Genomic DNA, 20745 nt, shown 5'->3' on the forward strand with positions numbered 1-20745 from the left:
TCTAAGGTTATCTCCATTAGTAATTTTATATAGATGTCTTCAAATTTTTTTATAATTAATTCTGATAGTATTTAATTATAAGTGTCTTAAAAAGTGGATAAAAATGTCTTAAATGTCTACTTCAAGACACTTATGTTCACTTATAAGACATCTATAATTAAATTATATTCAAATTAATTAAAAATAAAAATTTACGACATCCATAAAAAGTTTACTAATGGAGATGGTCTAAGAGACACAAAATCTGGCTCAAGCCCAGATGATTTTTCTTGTCTGGGTGCCATGTGATTTTACGTTACACTTTTATTATTCTAATTATATTTTATATTTTTATCAAGGGATGATTTTTTTTAATTTCTTTGAGTAAAAAGTTTTTCCAATGCATATTAAATTCCCCAACACAATCCTGGTTTGCTTTTCTAACGTTTAGATTATCTATCTAGTCCCAAAGAAATTGGTTTTAGTGTAAATTTAATTTTCTAGGTTATAAATTTAAATGATTTTTCAAAAAAAGGAAAAAAGAAAAATGTTATAATTGAAATACCAGACAAGACACCTTAATTAACTGATTCCTATAGCCATAACAAAGGTAACCGCATGCATGTATGTCAGTAAGTTTTTTTTTTTTAACAAACACATGTATGTCAGTAAGTAAGTGTCATGTTAATATATAAAAGCATATGCTAATTAAGTACGTAGCCGTTGTGTATGATAGCCCCTACTGACATACATGTGTTTGTTAAATTAAAAAAGAACGAACCCAACTACCTTGCCCTAAAATAGAAAAAATGAAACATACAACTCTTTAAAATTAAATTAAAAAAGAACGAACCCAACTACCCAAGTACTGAAGATTTTTGAGTGTAAGTTTCGATTTCATTCTCCTAAATAGTGATTAAATTTGCTAACATTAATCAATAATTAAATCCATATACATATACACATATATATATATATATATTGATGTGGCTAAAAAAGAAACAAAAAATCATAATAAAAAGAAAGGATTTTAAAAAATCATAATAAAAAAGAAAGGATTTTAAAAATGTATGAGCTCTCTTAACATTAAAACCAAAAAAAAAATACATGATCATTCATGTTATTAAATTTTTACAAAAGTAAAATTCATATTACATTTTTACAAAAAAAAATACATGAGCTTTTTATGATTCATTTAGTTATTAGTTTGGTTTTAACAAATTTATATTTCATTAACTGTTCAGAAAAAAAAATATTATTTCGATTTAGTCACGTAAGAGTAGGTCGCTAGTCAATAAAGATCAGTCAACGTATAACTAGCTAGTAGCTACCACCCCTTTTTCTCTCCTTTATATTCATAATGCATATATATTATATTATATGTATGTGGACAATCACTTTTGTGATCTTTATAATTATAAATATTAGTATGCATTTACTATGTGATTTTTTGTTATTTTTTTTTAGTAAAGATGCTATATCATTGGCTTTATTGCTAAAAAGATAAGAGATAAAATAAAATAAATAAAAAGGAAATTTTAGTGGGGTTAATTAGCCATGCAGAAACACGATTAAATTTAGCAAAAAAACGTACATACGAAGTAAGTTAGGCTTATTAATTATTCCTATGATTCTTCAAAACCAATACATTTATAGCTAGTGAATTTAAGGAAAATTAAGAAAATCCACTAATGGCTGTTTTTTATCGATCAAACTATTTTTAAATAGATAATAGATTATATTTAGTATAAAATATAAAAATAAACAGATAGAAATTTTAATCTATGTGTGTAGAAACCTTAAAAAAAAATGCATAAACGAAACAGGAAACTATGAAGGTCTTAGGAGCAATATCAACTGACAACTTACCTAGACTGACTTGCTATAAAAATTCTATAAAAACCTTGCAAATACTAGATCGTACTAGATAGTCTCAGATAGACTTCATACCTAATTCCTGCCAATCTCACACTTGACACGCAATAAACAGTAGTCTATTTTCATAGAGAAGGATGACAAAGGGTTAAAAGGCTTATACTTTATCTGTTCTATTACCTAAAAATTAAAATGAAAAAGAAGAAATATATTTTATTTAATAATATTTTATATTACATATAACGATATATTTAATTAATTTTATGAAACATATATTTGGTTTGTCACCACGTGTTTTCGTAATTATCTGTATAATCTTCTTTTTTTTTTTGTCAACAGTTATCTATGAAATCTGAAAGAAAGAAGCTATAGATATTTGATTACACATGGTGATGGTGACATGGAAACCATAATTGCATTAAAAATCTCTTCAAAACAGATAATCTGAAAATAACCAAGATTAAAAGAAAAGTAACAAAATATGGATTATTCGTGATTTTAATGTGGTGGAAAGAAGCTAGTCGTGATTACACAATCCAAAGAGTGGTCGTGGGTATTTCTTTTGTAAATAGTGGTGCGATTTTTACAACTTCTCTCAATAACCATGACATCATGTTTTGCCAAAAAAGAATTAACAAACTATTTCTGAATTATAATAAATTAACTATATATGCATAGAAGAGATTAGAGAAGACCGTGCTTTATAAATAGCCTTTTTTGTCACTTGGTATAGACTTTTGTAGTGAACGATACGACATTAATTCTACTACCACCACGAGAGTCTGAATCATATATATATAGCATTGTTTTCTAGCTATATAGCATTGTTAACAGGTTTGGATCTAAAATATATTTGAAGTGTTTTCATCACTCGGTTCGTGTGCCATCCCTCAGCACTCATCAGTATTATAAAGAAAAAGCCAAATAACAACCTTCTTTTGGCTACTATAATTAAATAAATCTTTTAATAAAGCATACATACAATACGAAAATATAGAAAATAAAGTGTATATGGAGTGAGGCTTGCAGCCTAAGTTGCCTACCTTGCTTTCAAAGAAATTTTCTTTTTGATTTTTTTTTTCCAAAGATCTCAGGAAATTAAGCATGTAGACGATTGGTAACACGTAAAAATAATTGGAGAGGTGGTGATTTAATGGTAGTACAAGAGGTTGATTTTTTTTTTTTGTGTATTGGTTTAACATATTTTTTTGTATGAAAGTTTAGGTATTTATATTGAAATACTGTATCTAAAAGAAATATGGACTAAAAAGTCTGGGTTTGCCCCGACAAAAAAATGTAGGAAACCATTAACAACGTTTAAAATAACTTTCAAACAAAAAATGAATAACCAGTTTGAGTATTCAATAACTGTATGTTATGATTGTCAAAGAGAAGTCGGAAAACTGAATTACTTCAGCATATACATATAACATATCACATATGTTGAAATATAGTTATTTAGTTTTGACGAAAACAACAGTGACCAACGACGACTTATCGGTAGTTTCACAAGCGTAGTAATGTCAGCTTGCAAGCTGCGACCATATTTCTAATCCTACACCATAATAGTAATTAATGACCACACAACCCGAACCCTAGTGATTCGGTCGGTGAAAGGCGTTCGTCGAGTTTTTTCAATAGTTTATTTTTCAATTTAATTTTTAAATTGAATGGGTTAAACTAGTTATTTTTAACCTTTTCAAAATTTTCAATGCAAATAGTGAAAATTAATTGTATAATTTTTTTCAACTGCTTCAATCTCTTTAACTATGCAACTATTTTCACCCATCTTTCAAACCTTTTCTTCTTTTGAAATGTACTAGCATAAGCTAGTTTATGGGCTACTAAGGAGGATAAATATATTCTCGGATTTGGAAAACTATCTTGTATACCATAAGCTAGTTTATGGGCAACTATCTTGTCTATGCATCCTAGCCGTCTTTTCAATATTATAGCCGAGCGTTCTCCAATATAGCCTAAGTCAGCGAAGAGACCACTAAATTTTGATGTGTCGCAAAATATGTAATGGGGCGAATGGCATGTTAGCAAGCTTATGGTATAATTTCGTGACCCCTACAAGTTCGCTAATTGTGGTTTTTTGTATAATCTGGTCTACACTAAGGTTAATTATCTCTATCTCGCGTAGCTTCAGTTTTTGGAACAAGAGGATCGGATGACAACTCCGCAAATTAAGATCTGATACTTTGATAAGATCTTCAAATTAACTTTGCTACTCCAAACACAACATACATGATGACAATTCTGGCAGAATTCAAAGGAAAAGTTCCGTCATTTTCATCCCTAAATGTATATATATACAGTACTATATCCAAATGAAGCCTTTCAAAAGTAAAATCTAGCATTGCATATTAACCAAACATCTCAAGCCCAACATTATGAGACAAACAAGTCCAAGATATAAGCCCATATAACCAGGTTTCTAGCAAGAGATTCATATATATATGAGTGTCATGAACATATAGTATCTAGAGTTGCCGAAAGTGAAACCTCTATATCTCCCTTTAATTTCATCTTATAAGAAAACAATTGGAGTGTTCTTACTTCTTAGTGATTGTAAATTAATTTTCGTTATTTCTCTTTTATTTTAACTAAGTAAAGCTCATTTGCGCTAGAATCTATCTTTGCTAGAAATCTCTTCACTGCAAACAACTATAAGATCATTAATTTATCTTGTTTATTGATAATTAGTTAGCACATAATTGGTTGCCAAAAAAAAGAAGTTAGCACATATCTTTCTGGTTGGCAAGAGGTTTCGACTTTCGAGGAAGTAGATTAAGGAGTCCATATAACCAACAGCGATGGCCTTTGTAACATTTATAGGGCCCATATATTTAAAGGTAACTTTACTATTTTACTATCATCTGTATAAAGTAAACCGTCACGACCACCATAGATCCGATTACTGCAACAAAAATAAAAAGTTAATCCGTTATATAACATACACATTCGTATAATTTGTATTAAAAGATACTGAACACCAGAGGAATGATCAGTGTTTTTTTTTTAGTTAAAAAGAAATAATCTATGTTAACTATTAAAAACTAAGACATGCTCCACAAAAGGGAAATGTAAGAATGTCATCATTAGTACCTTAGCTACGGACTGCTCAGCAGTGACTTCTACATTTTTGTTCCAAGTGCGGTTGGTCTCGTTGGAGTGGTTGAGATCATGGTCAGGAAATAGCTGATCAGGTGGACGATCTAACTAGTCTACTACGAAAACGGTTTACTCAGATACTACTACGGTGCCGAAGAAGATACACAATAATAAGCAACTTGTGCGAGAAAATTAAGGAAAAGAAGCAATATGTGGACTACTTTACTGATCCGTTGGACTAGTTCATGTAAATTATCGGTCAATATTGTTATTATAATAAAATAATGTATGAAGTGAAGAAAGAAAGAAATCTATAATCAAATCAAGGAGTCATTGGAACAACACTAAGATGACCCTTTTTGTATTGTTCATCATCTTCTCCTCCGTCTTCATTTAAATGAGAAGGTGAACTCTTTGCACACTCTTCCTTCATTTGCCTGACTTTTCCCAACAAGAATATGTATAGTCCAAAGATTACAACCCCAGATCCGATAACACTACACATATCAAGAAGAACATTCACATTCACATTCAAAAATTCATATGTTCTATTAATATATATTGTTTTGACGTACCTTCCAAGGCAAATTTGACGATGAAGAATCGAGAAATCAAATAGTGTAGCGAATATAAGCCCCACGGGAGTAAAAACAGAAGTAAAGATTGGCCCTCTCTTTCTGATGCACCAAGACGTTCCCACCGTACATATTCCTTGTGCTACCGCTCCCTATAACACGTAACACCGTTCATAGTACTTATGGAAAAAAAAGACCATCTTATGTTATAATAATAATACAAATCTTACTGCGTAAACAACGGTGATAATGTCGAGTTTATCTGTGAGGATCCAAGCCCCGATATCTCGAGATTTAATGAGGCTTAGAAGGGCGCATTGGATGGTGGAAAAAGATAATACGGCAGTACTCGAGTATTGACATGGGTACTTTTCATTCACTTTGGACTGTATCAGCATCCACAACCCGAAACAGCTACTACCCGCAAAGAGAAGTAAGCATCCGACTAACCAATTTTCGGGTTTCATTGCGGGTTTATTGTTCATCAACTGATGAGTTTCTAGTTTTCCATTTTTTGTCAAGGGAACACCTTTGTACGTTGTGAGTAATAAAGCTCCTCCTACGCATATCAAAGTGCCCATCACCATCCCCATAACTGCTTTACTTTTCATGTTTAGATTCTCTACCCTATATATATACCCAAAAAAAAATGGAAAATATTAAATTTAATTTGTTAAGTTATTACTTGAAAAATATTAGACATTTAGTTTACCTGAATATTAGAGCCATAACGAATGTAATCGCGGGTGTCATGCTAATAAAAGCACATGCTAACGTAGCTGACGTGTATGATAGCCCCAGTAGGAAGAAATACTGAGTCAAACTTGCCCTAAAATATATTAAAATAATATTTAATTAGCTCAATATTAAAAAAAATATCTTGATGATTAGAACAAAAATAATTAGGATACTACAACTACAGTACTATAAAACTATCCTAATTATTTATGAAATTAAGAAATAATCCATATTTTTCAAAATGAATTAAATAGTGTATATGTAAAGTCTAAATTAAACTCCAACGTTTCATAAAAACTAACTCATAAAACAAAAAAAAACTTAAATCATATATAATTTATTTCCTAATAATCCCAAAAACTCTACATAAAGTGGTTAGTTTATTTTCTTAACTTTGAAATGATCAACCTATTTCTTCATTTAGACTATATATCCCCTTGTTATACTGCAACTCTCATAAGAGTTCTCAGCGTAAATTAAAGAAAGAACGAACCCAACAAGAGCACTGAAGAAAAGCTGAGCCAAGATGTTGAGCGTAAGTTTCGGTCTTGTTCTCCTAAAAACACACACAACGAATAATTTTTATCATTAATTAATCATATACAAAACAGTATACTGTACATATAAAGAAAAAATTTATACTTTTAACAAAAATAAAATAATAGTGTATAGAGAATTTTTTTTTTTTTTGGACAACCGTGTATAGAGAAATAAGCAAATGAATATAATAGACTAACCGTTCCCAAAAAAATGCGTATGGTGCCAAAAATAAGGTGGAGATAGCGAGACGATATGTTGCGATAACCATATGGTTAACACCACCATCGAGTACCTTTTTAACCAAAGCATTACATAAACCCAGCGCCGAATTAATGATAACCATAATAATCACTGGCGTCCATTTGCCATCGCAGTAACCCATTATCAATTATAAATGGACTGCTACGTTCAGAACTGATCTCCTCTTTTTTTTTTCTTTTTTTGTTGTTCCTCACCTCTTTCGTTTTTCTCTAAGGTGTATGAATGATTGAAGGAAGAAACTGGTATATATAGAGGTTTTGTTCACAAATCATATTACGAATTTATAATTTAAATGATTATAATTAAAGTAAGATTGAAAACGTGAATCCATCTTATGTTTCTCTTTAGATTGCCACACAAATTTCACTGAATTAGACATATGACATTGACGTAGACAATGGTCGCCATTAATTATAATTGAATTTTAAAAATATTTCTCTTAATTGTTTCCGCTGGCCTATATGCTTTACGCAGTACGTTATTATTTTTACTAAAATGGAACGGTATTAAATCCATTCTATTTGCTATAGGAACAGAACAAAGTAACAAACTATAATGGTGTACGTATTTTCTGACTTTGTTCGCCCTTAAGTTTAATTACTCTGCTTATAAATCTATACAACTAAAATTTTCAATAAATTAGTGTATAAAAAACATACAAAATTTGACTAGGAAATTCATAAAACTTATTTAAAAGAGTGTTAGTTATTTTAAGAACAATATTATAACATTTTATTTTCTTGTTAAACCATAGTGGTGAAGTGGTATAGACTTCACTCTATATATATACTGGTGGTCGAGGTCCTAAATTTATCATTGTCATTGACATTGACACTGTTTTTCTGTTAGTGATTGTACACGTTTGAAACTATTAAAAACTTTAGCTTTTTGTTTTTCATTTTTATTTTGGGCAAAAGGATTTACTTACTCAATTGGTTTGAAAAAAAACTGATCTTGATTGCTCTAAAATTGATTTTTTCCAACGCATATTCATTAAAGAATTTCAAAGCGTTTTTTTAAGTAGGTTTAAAAACTAACATTTTATTTTAAAAAATATATATATATATATATTACTCATCAATATATACAGAAGTAGCTAGATATGTATAGTAATTGAATATTACAGTTGGTTAATTAGACTCAAATTTGCTTTTGTTATTTTTAGTTTATTGGTTTGTCTTTATAAATTCTAATTGTTTTTTCTTGCTTTTCATGTTCAGTTTTTTTGTTCTTTAATCTTTATACATGTGCATGTGTTTCTTTTAATTTCCCATTGATTGATATATGTACGTTGGCTTTAATCTTCTTTTTCGAAAGCAATAAGGAAAGATAAAGTGAGATAAAGCTTTTATTTCTATCAGGATCTATACCTAGTCCGCCAATTTGTTTTCTTCCAAAGATAAGGGACTTTTTATCAAAAGATAATGAGAACACAAAGAAACTGAAATCGATTGAGATTGAAAGGTTATGAATCAGACTGCAGATCAAAGCCGACAAACCAAAATTCAAAATATATACTACGGCGTGGGCGGCGATCATATCAATGTCGTGCGACCATGTAAGTGTGTGACTGTGGTTAAGGCTCTGTAAATGAGAATGGCCAGACAAAAAAATTGATAAGCGTTAAGGCTAGCTAGATCATATCTACTATTTTGAACAAGGTTTATTCATAACTATGAGCATTGAGCAATGGACGTACTTAATCATCAGCCTAGCCCTGGCCCAACATTTTCAGGCCGTTCAGTTCGGTTAAGGAGGGAAGCTTTATTTATAGTGTTTGAAATTTGTGGTAAATTATTGATTGGCATTATAATTATTATTTTATATTTATATGTTAACGACGGTAAGATTCCTCAAAATACCAAAAAGTATAAATTGTACTCTCTCCGTTTTATATTACTTGTCATTCTAGACAATTTCACACATATTAAGAAAACAATTAAATTTTTTATTTTACCCTTTATTAATACACTATTTCATTTGATATAAGTAATTAATAATCTAAAATTTAGGTGTAAAATTGAAAATTTAATACATAAAATTGCATCGTAAATACAAAACGACAAGTAATAAAAAACAAAAAATTATCTCTAGAATGACAAGTAAAAATAAACGGAGGGAGTATAATTACTAATTAATATAGACGACGATCATTTTAATGTTACGATATTGCATGTTCCCTCTCTTATGATTTAGAGTTAATGTTAATAATTTAAAATTTTCAAAAAGTAAATCAATTAATATGCCACTACAGATTCATATGCATATTTTCTCTTGTCTTTAAATTTTAAATTTTGAAAAAAATAAATTGTTAGATATGGGATCCAACAATGCCCAAATAGACAATGGTATTCTTTAGCTATTATTCTTAAGTTATATATCCAAGAGATTTTCTATATAAAAATTAGAAACAAAAATTAAAAATTTGTAAAGTGCTACGTTTGTTGCATCTCTACTGCTTTTACTCTTTTTTTTCTTTGGTTACATAATTTAAGTAAAATGTGCCACACATTAAGATTTAACTTAAAACTGTAGCTAGCTAGCTAGTACATATGGGCACTTTAGAAAAGTAACATAATGACATAAACTATTTCGAGCTAAACTTCTTTCTTATCCGAACAAACGTGTCAATCCAACGAGCCGTTACAATGAGTTTATCTTTAATTTCTTGGAGTCACCCTTGAGTGAATAAAGTCTTATAATTCAGAGCTGATCAATGACACTTATCACGATTGTGATAGCAAATCCCCATCACACATCAAACGGGCAATTTAGTATCCTTAGCATTTGTTATCCTATGGTCTTCGCTTTCAATGTTCTCATTGGAAGTGGTCAATGTATTCGAAACAGACTGATCTATCTCACTCTTCTTCCCCCAAAGAAACACGTAGAGACCCGTTATAGTCACTACGGATCCAAGTATGCTGCATATTTTTGTTTCACCATAAATAAGTAAATATAAGGATATCAGTGCATATGCATGGACCAACCTTTGGTTATATAATAGTTATATGATATGATTTGAGAATAATAAACCTGCCGAGGTATAAAGGAGAGCGTAAGATGAGGAAATCGAATAACGTAGCGGCAACCAGACTGACGGGGGCGAATGTTGACACGAAAACTGCTCCTGTCATTTTTATTGACCATGACGTTACAACTGTCGACATCGCTTGTCCCACTATTCCCTGTTTATTTTCATCAATTCATCAACTCCTCGATCGTGTTTTTTTTTTTAACATTATAACCTAACCGAGCATTTCATCAGTATTTTACAAGCTTACCTTATAGACTCTCCATAATATTTTTCGGCTTTTATGCTTATGTTCCTAATTAAAAGAAAAAGAATAAAGGACTTACAGCGTAAAGGATGATGAAAATGACAAATTTATCTTCGATGATCCAATCTTCGACCTCTCTACTCTTATAAAGACTCAAAATGGCACATTGAAATGCTGCGAAGACTGACATGAGACAAGTGCTTGAGTATTTATTGCCAGGATATTTTAAGCTTAATTTCCCTTGAAACAACATCCATAGAGATAACAACACTGTTCCAATGATCAGATATAGACAGCCTAGAAACCAGTTTTTTGTTTGGTCGTGACCATTGTTATGTAACGTGTTCTTGTTCTTTTGAAGAACTCCTGGATGAGAATGATGGTTTGATATCTCCGGGCCTTTGTAAAATGTCAAGAACATTGCTCCCATTATGCAAATTAGGGTTCCCATTACTTTCAGCACACCTGATTTGCTCTTTAGGTTTTGGGTATTCTCTATCCTGCATATATTTTTATATAAAAAAAAAATACGACACAAATTTTGTCTTTTTTTTTTTTGTTTTTTTTTTTGAGTCTTTATGAGTAAATAATGTAATTAAATTAGTTGCATACTTGCGTTACCTGAAAACAAGGGCTAACGCAAAGGTGATAGCAGGTAACATGCTAACTAGAGCCATCGAAACAGTTGCTGACGTGTACGATAGTCCAAGCAAAAAGAAAAATTGCATCAAACTTGCCCTGGGTTATTTTTAAGGCAAAAAAAAAAAACATAAATAAACGAAACAAAGAGCTTGTAATAATAAGAGACTACGTGTTAGAAAACTCTTTTATCCTTTTCTCCCCTTTCTAAAAGTGAATAAAATCATCAAAACAGAGGGAATTGCGTAATATAAGTTTAACAAGTAGTGAAAAGGACAAACCCAAGTAATCCGCTGAAGAAGTGTTCGCACAAAAGCATGAAGGTTAGCTTTGGTCTTGTTTTCCTATAACAAACTCATTTAAAGAGCAAGCTTCATTACTTACATATATACAACATAATAAGAACTTATAACTATTATATACATACATACATATATACATGCATGCATGCGCATACACACACAGTATATAGATATATACTAATATACACAAATAAATATACATATATACATACATACATGAGAGGTTATATATCAATAATATTACAGCTTAGTATCACCATGTCTCAAAAACAAAAAAGTGGTGATATATAAATCAACGGATATACCAACATTACAAACTTAATTTGGATTAGTTCGGACTTAAACAGACGAATTCATGGCACATGACAAAGATGTCGTATTACTAGTTTAGTACTGTAAGATTGACGACAAGTTTAAATTCATGGGTTGTTTACTTAAATATTGACGCGTAAAAGAAATCATATATGGAGATTAAGAAGAATTAAGATTGTTCAGAATTTAACATCTAATGTTAACACATACGAGAACATAAGTTTTATGTTGTAATGGTAACTAAATATAATATTTTAAAGTTAGTTAACATTTCGACTTACGTCTGAAATTGAATCATATACATATATTTTTTAAATAAAAAAATACATAGCCAGAGAAATTTGCTTTTAAAGATAGTTTCAGATCTGAGTTTTGAAGCCGAACAAGAATCAAAATGTTCTTACCTCTCCCAGATACAAGAAAACGGAACCAAGATTAGAGCAGAAATAGCCATTCTATAAGCACCAAAGATCATATGGTTAACACCAACATCGAGTGCTTTCTTAACGAGAGCATTCACTGATCCCATTGCAACACTTGATATTAACATTACTATTACTGGTGCCCATTGTTCTTCCTTCATCACCATTCTCTCTCTCTCTCTCTCTCAATTTTTTTTTTTTTTTTTTAAAGATTTTTGTAAGTTTTGTTTTCTGTAATGTCGAATGTTTTTCTTTGCGTTTGGCAACAACACGCCTTTACATCTACTTATATTTATAATAAAGTTTGTAGAGGTGGTTGCCACATTGGATATCTTTTTCTTGTTAACCTTAGTTCAATATCAATATTATTTGAAAGTATAAATTTGATTTTTAAATTATGTCGAAGATATTATAGTTTGGTGGTGGTAGATCATTTTCAAAGGAAACTTTCAATTAAATCCGGATTCAAGCTCTCAGTTGTACACAGAATGCAATGTAGCTAAGAAACCCAAAAAGTGAGTAAGTTGTACTTTTAAAGAAACATACAAAGTTAAGACAGCTAAGTAAGTCTGAGCCTAACGTCCCAAAATTGATTTAGAAAATAATCATTTTCCCTCAGAACGAGAAGACTTGGAGAAAATATTAAATTGCTATAAACGCATTAAGTTGCTATAAATTCATTAAAATTAATCTTTCAAAATTAAAATTTAAATTTAAAATATTAAATCTTATCCCTCAAAACTATACTCTAAATATGAAATTAAAAACTCAAAACAAAAAATAAAATCTAAACTAATTTTAAATATTGTAATGTGTTAAATAGTGTTGTTTTTGGAAATTTATGGAGTGTATGATACTTGTCCAAAAAAATTGTTTTAGTATTATTTTAAGGTATTTCTAAAAAAAAAGTGCAATTAAGAGACTTCTATAAAAAACTAAAAACAATTGAAATGTAAGAATGTAGCTTCATTTCGATTATTTCTATTAAACAAGTTAATGGTTGTTGTGTCTAAAAACAAGTTAATAGTTAATCGTTAATATATTATCAATTTTAATAAATTGAAATATAATTATTAGATATAAAATTATTATAAAATAATATTACGGAAAATTATATAAAATAATACCACGTAAAATCAGATATTTGTGAAATGAATTTCGACAAAAGGATATATAATTCAATTTGATCATTTTAGTAGTAGAAATATAAATCTGCATGTAGATAATTACAACTATGGATATTACTGGCTGTAAAACATATAAACAATATGGTTTGGTAAGAACCAATTATAAGTGAAATTAACAGTGTTTTTGTTTAAATGATTGATTTAGACATGTCTATCAATTAGAGTTACACAAATGAGTTATATTAAAGTAATCATATTCAGTTAGGAAATTAAATAATTAGGTAAATTTCTGGGCTTAAATGGGCCGAGATGTTACTAATTTGTTTCGTTCATTTACAACGTTTAATTATTAGGATTATCGAAGGGTCATACATAATTTTGTGTCATCTTCTAAACAAAATCCCTATTTTATTTTCTCTGAACAATCTGTTTTTTTTTGTCGTATTCAGATCCGTTAGACCCAGTTGAATTCTATATTGCAAAACCCCCAATTTTGCAATTCTTCGATGATTGAAGCAAAAGATGTCTTAATAAAATAGATTCACTGAAGAATGGATCTGATCCTAGTTTTTGGTTCATACGACGAACGACCTCCTTGCCAATTCCATTAATCGGGTAAGCTGGTTATGATTCTGTCAATAATCCCTTGATAATACAGTTAGCATACGAAAGTTTCTCGAGATTCGAATTAGAATATTGTTTTTAAAAACAGTAACTGTTGCTCTACCTTAACTTTGTTTGAAATAATTCCCAATTTTAGGCAGATTAGTCAAAATTTAATCATTGGATATGATGATAAGTGAATATTGATCTGTATTATTTTTTACAATATTACATGTTTATGATTTTAAGCATCCGATTGTTAAAAGAGGATCATATAACGGAGAAGAAGACATCTAAAAAGAAGAGGTAATTATATATGTAAGGTTACAATTCGTTTTCGCCATTTTTTTTCCTCAACTCCAATAAACTTTTTAACTTACAATTTTGTTCTGTGTTGAATATATGAGCTCCATTGACATGGATCCCGGAGGAGCCATTTACAAAACTTATAAGCAGCAAAAGTGCTTGAGGAGACAAAATAATGGTTAGTGTTCTCCTAAACGCTTTAGGAATTATATTTCTGTGGAATATAATGTTGATGTTATTTTATTTTTATAAATTTATAAATCAAATTAATTGATAAATACTTGAAATTTTATATATATAGAAATCATGGTAGATAAATAAAAATACTTAAAATTGAAAACGTAGATAAGCAACAAACTGAAAGAAATATTTTATAAAATCTTCAAACATATTAAAAAATCATTTTTCTAGTAATCCTTTAGTCAAACAGGCTTCCTTGTAAGAGTCACAGACCACACCCTTAAATGTCATCAAATCTACATCACATCTTGGTCCTTTCAGAAAACGGAAAAGAAGTTGCAAATGAACATAAACATTAAACTTACTTGGAATATAAGACGTATTCGATATTACCCTCCTTCTGATCCAACATTTTTCTTCCGGATTCCAAGTAAAGAACTGAGGTATATCCTCAAACGTGAGTTCTCTTGCTTCAGCTGAGTGGAGCTAGATTAGTTATTGGAAAGTTTGCTGCCATTTTGAAAGGTATTATGTTTGATGAATCGAAAGCAGATGTCAAATGTGTATTTATAGGTAGACGTTTACAATTCAGTCATCGAGGTTGAAGTTTAGAGAATATTCTGGTAATTATTCTCATATCCTAACACGATATCCAAATAATGAAAGTAACCTTTGGAGATTTTGTTAGTTTAGGATAGTGTTTATTGCGGTTACTTGATTCGTAATATTTAGTAGACTAACAATTAAGATGAAATTGGAGAGAATATATTTGATGAAGATATGATACATTTAAAACTAATTATGACTCATTAGAATAAGATATTAGAATTAAGAATATGATAAAGCTGAATAGTTGCCTAAATTATAGGAAATATAATTATTTGGTTAGTAAATATTGGATGAGTTTTTGGAATGTCTAACAACCGATGAAGATTTGTTACATATATGCTCATAATTTTTTTTCTTTAATGGTTTCAGCGATTCCCGCAGAAGGTTGGTGAGATATGTTCTTCAGTTTAAAATCTTGGCTTGTAAACGGGTGATCCATTTCTATATCCAACTCTATTTTTCGGATTTTTTCACACCCGTATCCGTTTACTTAATTTCGGGTTATTTTCACTTAATTGACCCGATCCATTGTAGATTTTGTACTTCTCTTTTATTTATATAGAGATTTGATAGGACTTAATCAATGTAGTTGTACGTTTTTTAAAAAGAAAAACAAAAAAGTTAAGTATCTATATTATTATTTTTGAAGTACATTTTGGTTTATGCCCTTCAAGTTTTGCTTATTTAATATGTTTTATTTACAACATTACCCCCTAACAATTTTCCTAAAATAACATTTCGTAGAAATTCAATTAATAGAACTATTTAAATCTACCTAATTTGATATGTTTATTGCCGTAAACAGCTGGACAACATCTATACATTTCGATTTTTCCAAAAACAAATCTACACATTAATTTTTAATCCCATAAAAATCTTCAAACCTATTTTAATAGATCTTTAGAGAAAATATATGTTAGTTTCCTAAATTATTTCGGCTTATTTAATAGTTTCCATATAATATTTTCTACATTTATTGAAGGTGATAATATAGTTTCTCTAAATTTTATCTCGGCTAAATTAATTGTTATTCTCTTTTAAACACCATATATATATATATATATAGATGCACTGCATAGTTACATAGTAACATGATCTGTTTACTTGTATAACAATGAATTTTAATTGATAAATTAAAAATAAAATAATTAATATTTATATACATTAAACACAGAAAATAACTAGTACTTCTCACATATCTCTATATGATTCTACATAAAAAAAAACACAATCAAGAGGTGTACCGCGGGTCGAAACTTAGATAACATAGTAAAATTTATATTAAAAAACAAAAAAAAAACTTAACCATTTTATTTAAAATTATATATGAACATTAAAATCATCCCGTAAATTCAATAAATAGTTATAGATATATAATTTAAAAATTAATAAAACAACAACAAAATAACAAAAAAATATAATATACGTATTTTAAATATTTAAAATTTTAAAAATATAATCTCGCGGTGTACCGCGTACACCGCGAGTTAAATCATAGTTTATTTGCTAATCGATATACTCCATACACAAATATTGTTTGCTTCTTATGTTTATCTAAATTCCGTATGGGGTAATAAACGATTATTTGGTGAAAAACAAATTTTAGCATTTTCCGTAATGCGAGACACGCACTTTGCTTCTCACATATGTTCGTGTCATCTACTTCACATTTTCTTTACTTACCTTAATCCACTTTTCTTTTCTTTTTTAAATTGCACAAGTTATTTTTGATCAGCTAATCAACAAATAATGTTAGACTTCTAATAAAATAAAATAATATAATTGTACACTAAACCAAAACCTCTAGTTACTCCTAATTAGCTCATCGCGATAACAGACCGAATTTGGTTTTGATAATTAATAACGTCAACAAACTATTGGACTATTTATTCACTTATTATTATTTTTTTTAGAACCTAACGTTCTGTTATTTATCATTACAGTATCCATGTTCCATGTCGTCCATTGGCGAATTTTATGTTAACATGTCATGTTATATATTGCGTGTCAAGCTTCATATTTATTTTGTTGGGTTTAAGTCAAGCTTTATTTAACATGGAAAGAGGTATCATAAAGTGTGATCAAAAAGATATATGTAAAGGTTGAAAATTCCACTACGGCAAGTTTATATTGCTATTTCCATTTTCGTTTTTGATGAGTTATTTGATACTGATGTGTCTACAACAAGACCAAAAAACTAGGCAAAAGTTACACTAATATAATACGTCTGAACCTGTTGGAAAAAGGATTAAAATGATTATGTACAAATCATTTGTCATTCAACGGATAAAAGACATGCTACTACTTTCGATTCAAATCATTTGTCACATTGATTCCAGTTTCCAAACTGGTGTAAAGTCCATGGCAATAATGTGTTATAGAAGATTTCTTAGCTATTTCGTCAGTTTCAAATTTAAAATATATTAGATTTATAAAGTTTAATTGTAGTAAACTACTAATGTTCCTATTGAATATATGTAAAAAGTTGTAAACCAATGGTAAAATCATATCTAAACTGGTTTACCTTCTGAATCATATATATAATCAGACTTATCTAACCAGTTGATATATTTCTTTACATTTTCCACTAATGTCTTATAAAAAGACATCCTTTGATAATTTTTTTTCCATAAATCATGACAAAATTTAATATAAATTAAAGAAACATTCGGTACAAGAACAGCAATAACAAAGCATTTGATCTACGTACGTTTCCAATAGCTATATATATATATATATATATATATGTTTGCGATATTGAAGTTTTATACTAATATGCCGGCATACATTTTACACTAGATATAAGAGACAAATTGAGTCCCAAATAGACAACGTAACATTCAATTTGCAACACGCTAACTACATTGGAGAACATATATTCATTCTGTTATGAAGAGTGAATAAATGGAACTAACAATCGGAAAAGTTCAATTAATATTTTCACATTTTAAAATCTGGGTCCATGGAGAAATTGTTTCATACTTATAGTGTTTACTCTACGTCGGTTGCATGATTGCATCGTGTCTATGATGAAAATAAAGATAAAATATGAACACTACGCTACGATTAAAATTATTGGAGGAAATACTGAAAATAGATATTGGTAATTGATGAGAGAGAGAAGTTGGTTAACTCGGGACACCTAAATTCTAATAATGCTTTCATCCCACCATATCTAGGTAAAACCCTAATAATTTTCTTTTAGTAAGCATTAATTAATACGGTTATGCCCGAAGATATAAACAAAAATAGTGTAATGAGACTCTCATTATGAGAGTGACGAATCACCACAAAGTTGTGTAAGTCAGTAACCAAGAAAATTAAACGTAACAACGTAAGAAAATAAAAAAGACTAAACAAAAGAAGAGCAGACTAGCTAGTGGGTCGCTGACATTACTCGCTCGCAAGTACAGTGGCTGCACTGGACCATTTACGGATCTAAACGGTACGGCATGCGGTCGAGCTAAAACCGTTCGAGTATAATCTATCGCTTCAACAATTTTTCTTTTAAGTTTCTATTCATAGTTGGGATAGTCATCTTCCTTTGTATTAGTGCATTTTTGTGGTCGGTCAACAATGTTCTGGGATAATGTTCGACGATCCTAGTCGGAATAAGTCTGAGAGCATGGTCAATCGACTACTTTTTAGAAAAGTGATCAATCATCATGACAAGGGTCGGGGATATGGTTTGAATCTGTTTCATGAGGAGTGATCTGATGTTTTGTTATAAGAAAATACTTGGAAACTGGGATATAAGTTGGAGATCTGGTACAGTTTGATAATGAAATAATATGAATATACTATCTAAGCAGTTGGACAATGCAGCTATAAATAACAAGATCCGACCACATCCAAAATGTGCCAATCCGCTCATCACTCATCTAAGCTTTGCAGATGACATCCTCATTTTCTTTGATGGAAATGAAGATTCTATTGTTGAGATATTAGAGGTGCTAAACCAATTTAAGAAGGCATCTGGGCTGGGAATAAATTTGCAAAAAACCTGCATCTACCTTGATGGCAACAATGCAGACACTATAAGTCAACTAGCAGCTAACCACAATCTCACTCATGGGTCCCTACCATTCCGTTACTTAGGAGTTCCCTTACTCTCACATAAGTTATCAGCATCAGACTATCAACCTCTAATAGACAAGGTTAAAGGTCGCATCTCTTCATGGACAAATCGACACCTTTCCTTTGCTGGCAGATTGCAGTTGCTCCACTCGGTTATCAATAGCACAATAAATTTATGGGCTTCTATCTTCTTGTTACCAACCAAGTGTACGGAAAAATTAGAACAGATTTGTAACGCATTTTTGTGGAATGGCGTTGCTTTTACTGCTCGGGAAGCCAAGGTTTCCTGGGAGGTTGTCTGTTCACCAAAAGCTTCGGGGGGACTAGGACTTAAGAGTTTGGTTGATTGGAACAAGATTTTCGGTCTCAAGCTCATTTGGCTCTTATTCTCACAAGCGGGTTCACTCTGGGTATCCTGGGTTCGCACTCACTTAATCAAGGATAAAAGCTTCTGGGAAGCTGACTTTACAACCACAGGAAGTTGGATATGGCGTCGTCTGTCAAAGCTTCGGCTATTAGCAAGGCCATTCGTCTATTGTACTGTTGCTTCAGGAAATCAAGCTCTCTTTTGGCATGATAATTGGACTGGACTTGGACCTCTCTCTCACATCCTTGGCGAGATGGGTCCAAGGGTTACATGAATCAGGAACCTGGCATTGGTAAACCAAGCAATCACTAATGATTCATGGTCTATACCTAGGGGAAGACATCCGTTGGTACAATTGCTTAGAGCATGTCTTCATTCTCAACAAGTGCCTACTCCTGAATTGGGGCCTGACACCTTTCAATGGAAGCTTACTCCAGATCAAGCACAAGGGGCGTTCTCATCAATGAAGACATGGAGATATCTACACCCGGCTGGTCCGTCTGTTCCATGGTCCTCCCAAGTATGGTTCAAAGAGAACATACCCAAGATGGCTTTTATGACATGGTTAACGGTACAAGATAAATTGACTATAAGAGATAGGCTTATTCGATGGAATCTCCCTGTCCCGCCGACATGTCTACTATGTCAAACAGGTATGGAAACTAGAGACCACTTATTCTTTGACTGTAACTACTCCAGGAATCTCCACACCAGCCTATATGCTCAATTTGTACCTCACCCGGATACCGACTTTCAAAGATTTGTAAATTGGATTAAGTCTCCCACCACAAATCGGAGACTTAATTCAATTTGCAAACTAGTCTTTCAAGCTCTAGTTTATTTAATATGGAAAGAGAGAAACAGTCGCCTACACACTCCATCCTTCCGATTAGAGACCCAACTGCAAAGGGAAATACAACTGTCATTGCGTCGCAGATTGCTGTGGCTAGATCGTACTACAATGGGTAACACTACCTCAACTAAACCACAACAGGAAGCTTACCTCTGCTTATGGTTCACTCACTTCCAATCCCCCTAGAGCTCTCAGCTAAAAATTTAAGCTTACTCACTTGCTTTACTCTGTGTTGTTTTTTTCGTTATCTTCCCTTTTTGTAAACTTCTGGTTAGGTCTGGGCATAAAAACCGTATCCAAATATCCAATCCGGAACCCGACCCGAAAAACCGGGTTCAAGTTGGATACGGGTTTGCCTATAAAACCCTATTGGGTTCTATTTTCTAATACCCGTGGGTTCGGGTTAGGGTCGGGTAATATCCGGTACCCGTTTGGGTACCCATTAAACCCGAACATATAAACATATTTATAATATTTATCATTAATATAATGCAATTACCCCAAAATTATGATTATAATTTTGAATATTTCATTTAGTTTTATACCTAAATATCAAAAATAATCAAAATATCTAAAATATTT

General features: G+C 30.9%; 2 protein-coding genes and 2 long non-coding RNA genes across 6 annotated transcripts; 1 reads left to right on the top strand and 3 right to left on the bottom strand.

The window, feature by feature from the left end:
* Nucleotides 5172-7287, bottom strand: LOC104737634 (WAT1-related protein At4g01440-like). Its single transcript, XM_010457854.1, has 6 exons — nucleotides 7022-7287; nucleotides 6778-6840; nucleotides 6259-6375; nucleotides 5777-6173; nucleotides 5547-5698; nucleotides 5172-5468 (listed from the first exon to the last, which is right to left on the bottom strand). The coding sequence occupies exons 1-6, from the start codon at nucleotides 7204-7206 to the stop codon at nucleotides 5294-5296; spliced, it is 1089 nt and encodes a 362-aa protein (XP_010456156.1). The 5' UTR covers nucleotides 7207-7287; the 3' UTR covers nucleotides 5172-5293.
* Nucleotides 9575-12294, bottom strand: LOC104737636 (WAT1-related protein At4g01430-like). Its single transcript, XM_010457856.2, has 6 exons — nucleotides 12024-12294; nucleotides 11287-11349; nucleotides 10988-11104; nucleotides 10446-10866; nucleotides 10122-10273; nucleotides 9575-10009 (listed from the first exon to the last, which is right to left on the bottom strand). The coding sequence occupies exons 1-6, from the start codon at nucleotides 12206-12208 to the stop codon at nucleotides 9844-9846; spliced, it is 1104 nt and encodes a 367-aa protein (XP_010456158.1). The 5' UTR covers nucleotides 12209-12294; the 3' UTR covers nucleotides 9575-9843.
* Nucleotides 13497-15491, top strand: LOC104737635. 3 transcript variants are annotated; one of them, XR_759772.2, is made up of 4 exons: nucleotides 13497-13783; nucleotides 14021-14255; nucleotides 14579-14782; nucleotides 15236-15491. It is a non-coding gene; the product is annotated as an uncharacterized LOC104737635 (long non-coding RNA). The 3 variants fall into 3 exon arrangements; XR_759771.2 differs by having other exon boundaries at nucleotides 13502-14077; nucleotides 14179-14255; XR_759770.2 differs by having other exon boundaries at nucleotides 13503-14255.
* LOC109128479 lies at nucleotides 14392-14713 on the bottom strand. The gene is made up of 2 exons (XR_002034901.1): nucleotides 14623-14713; nucleotides 14392-14553 (listed from the first exon to the last, which is right to left on the bottom strand). It is a non-coding gene; the product is annotated as an uncharacterized LOC109128479 (long non-coding RNA).

This window comes from Camelina sativa, chromosome 13, assembly GCF_000633955.1.
Source record: "Camelina sativa cultivar DH55 chromosome 13, Cs, whole genome shotgun sequence".
NCBI classification, from domain to species: domain Eukaryota; kingdom Viridiplantae; phylum Streptophyta; class Magnoliopsida; order Brassicales; family Brassicaceae; genus Camelina; species Camelina sativa.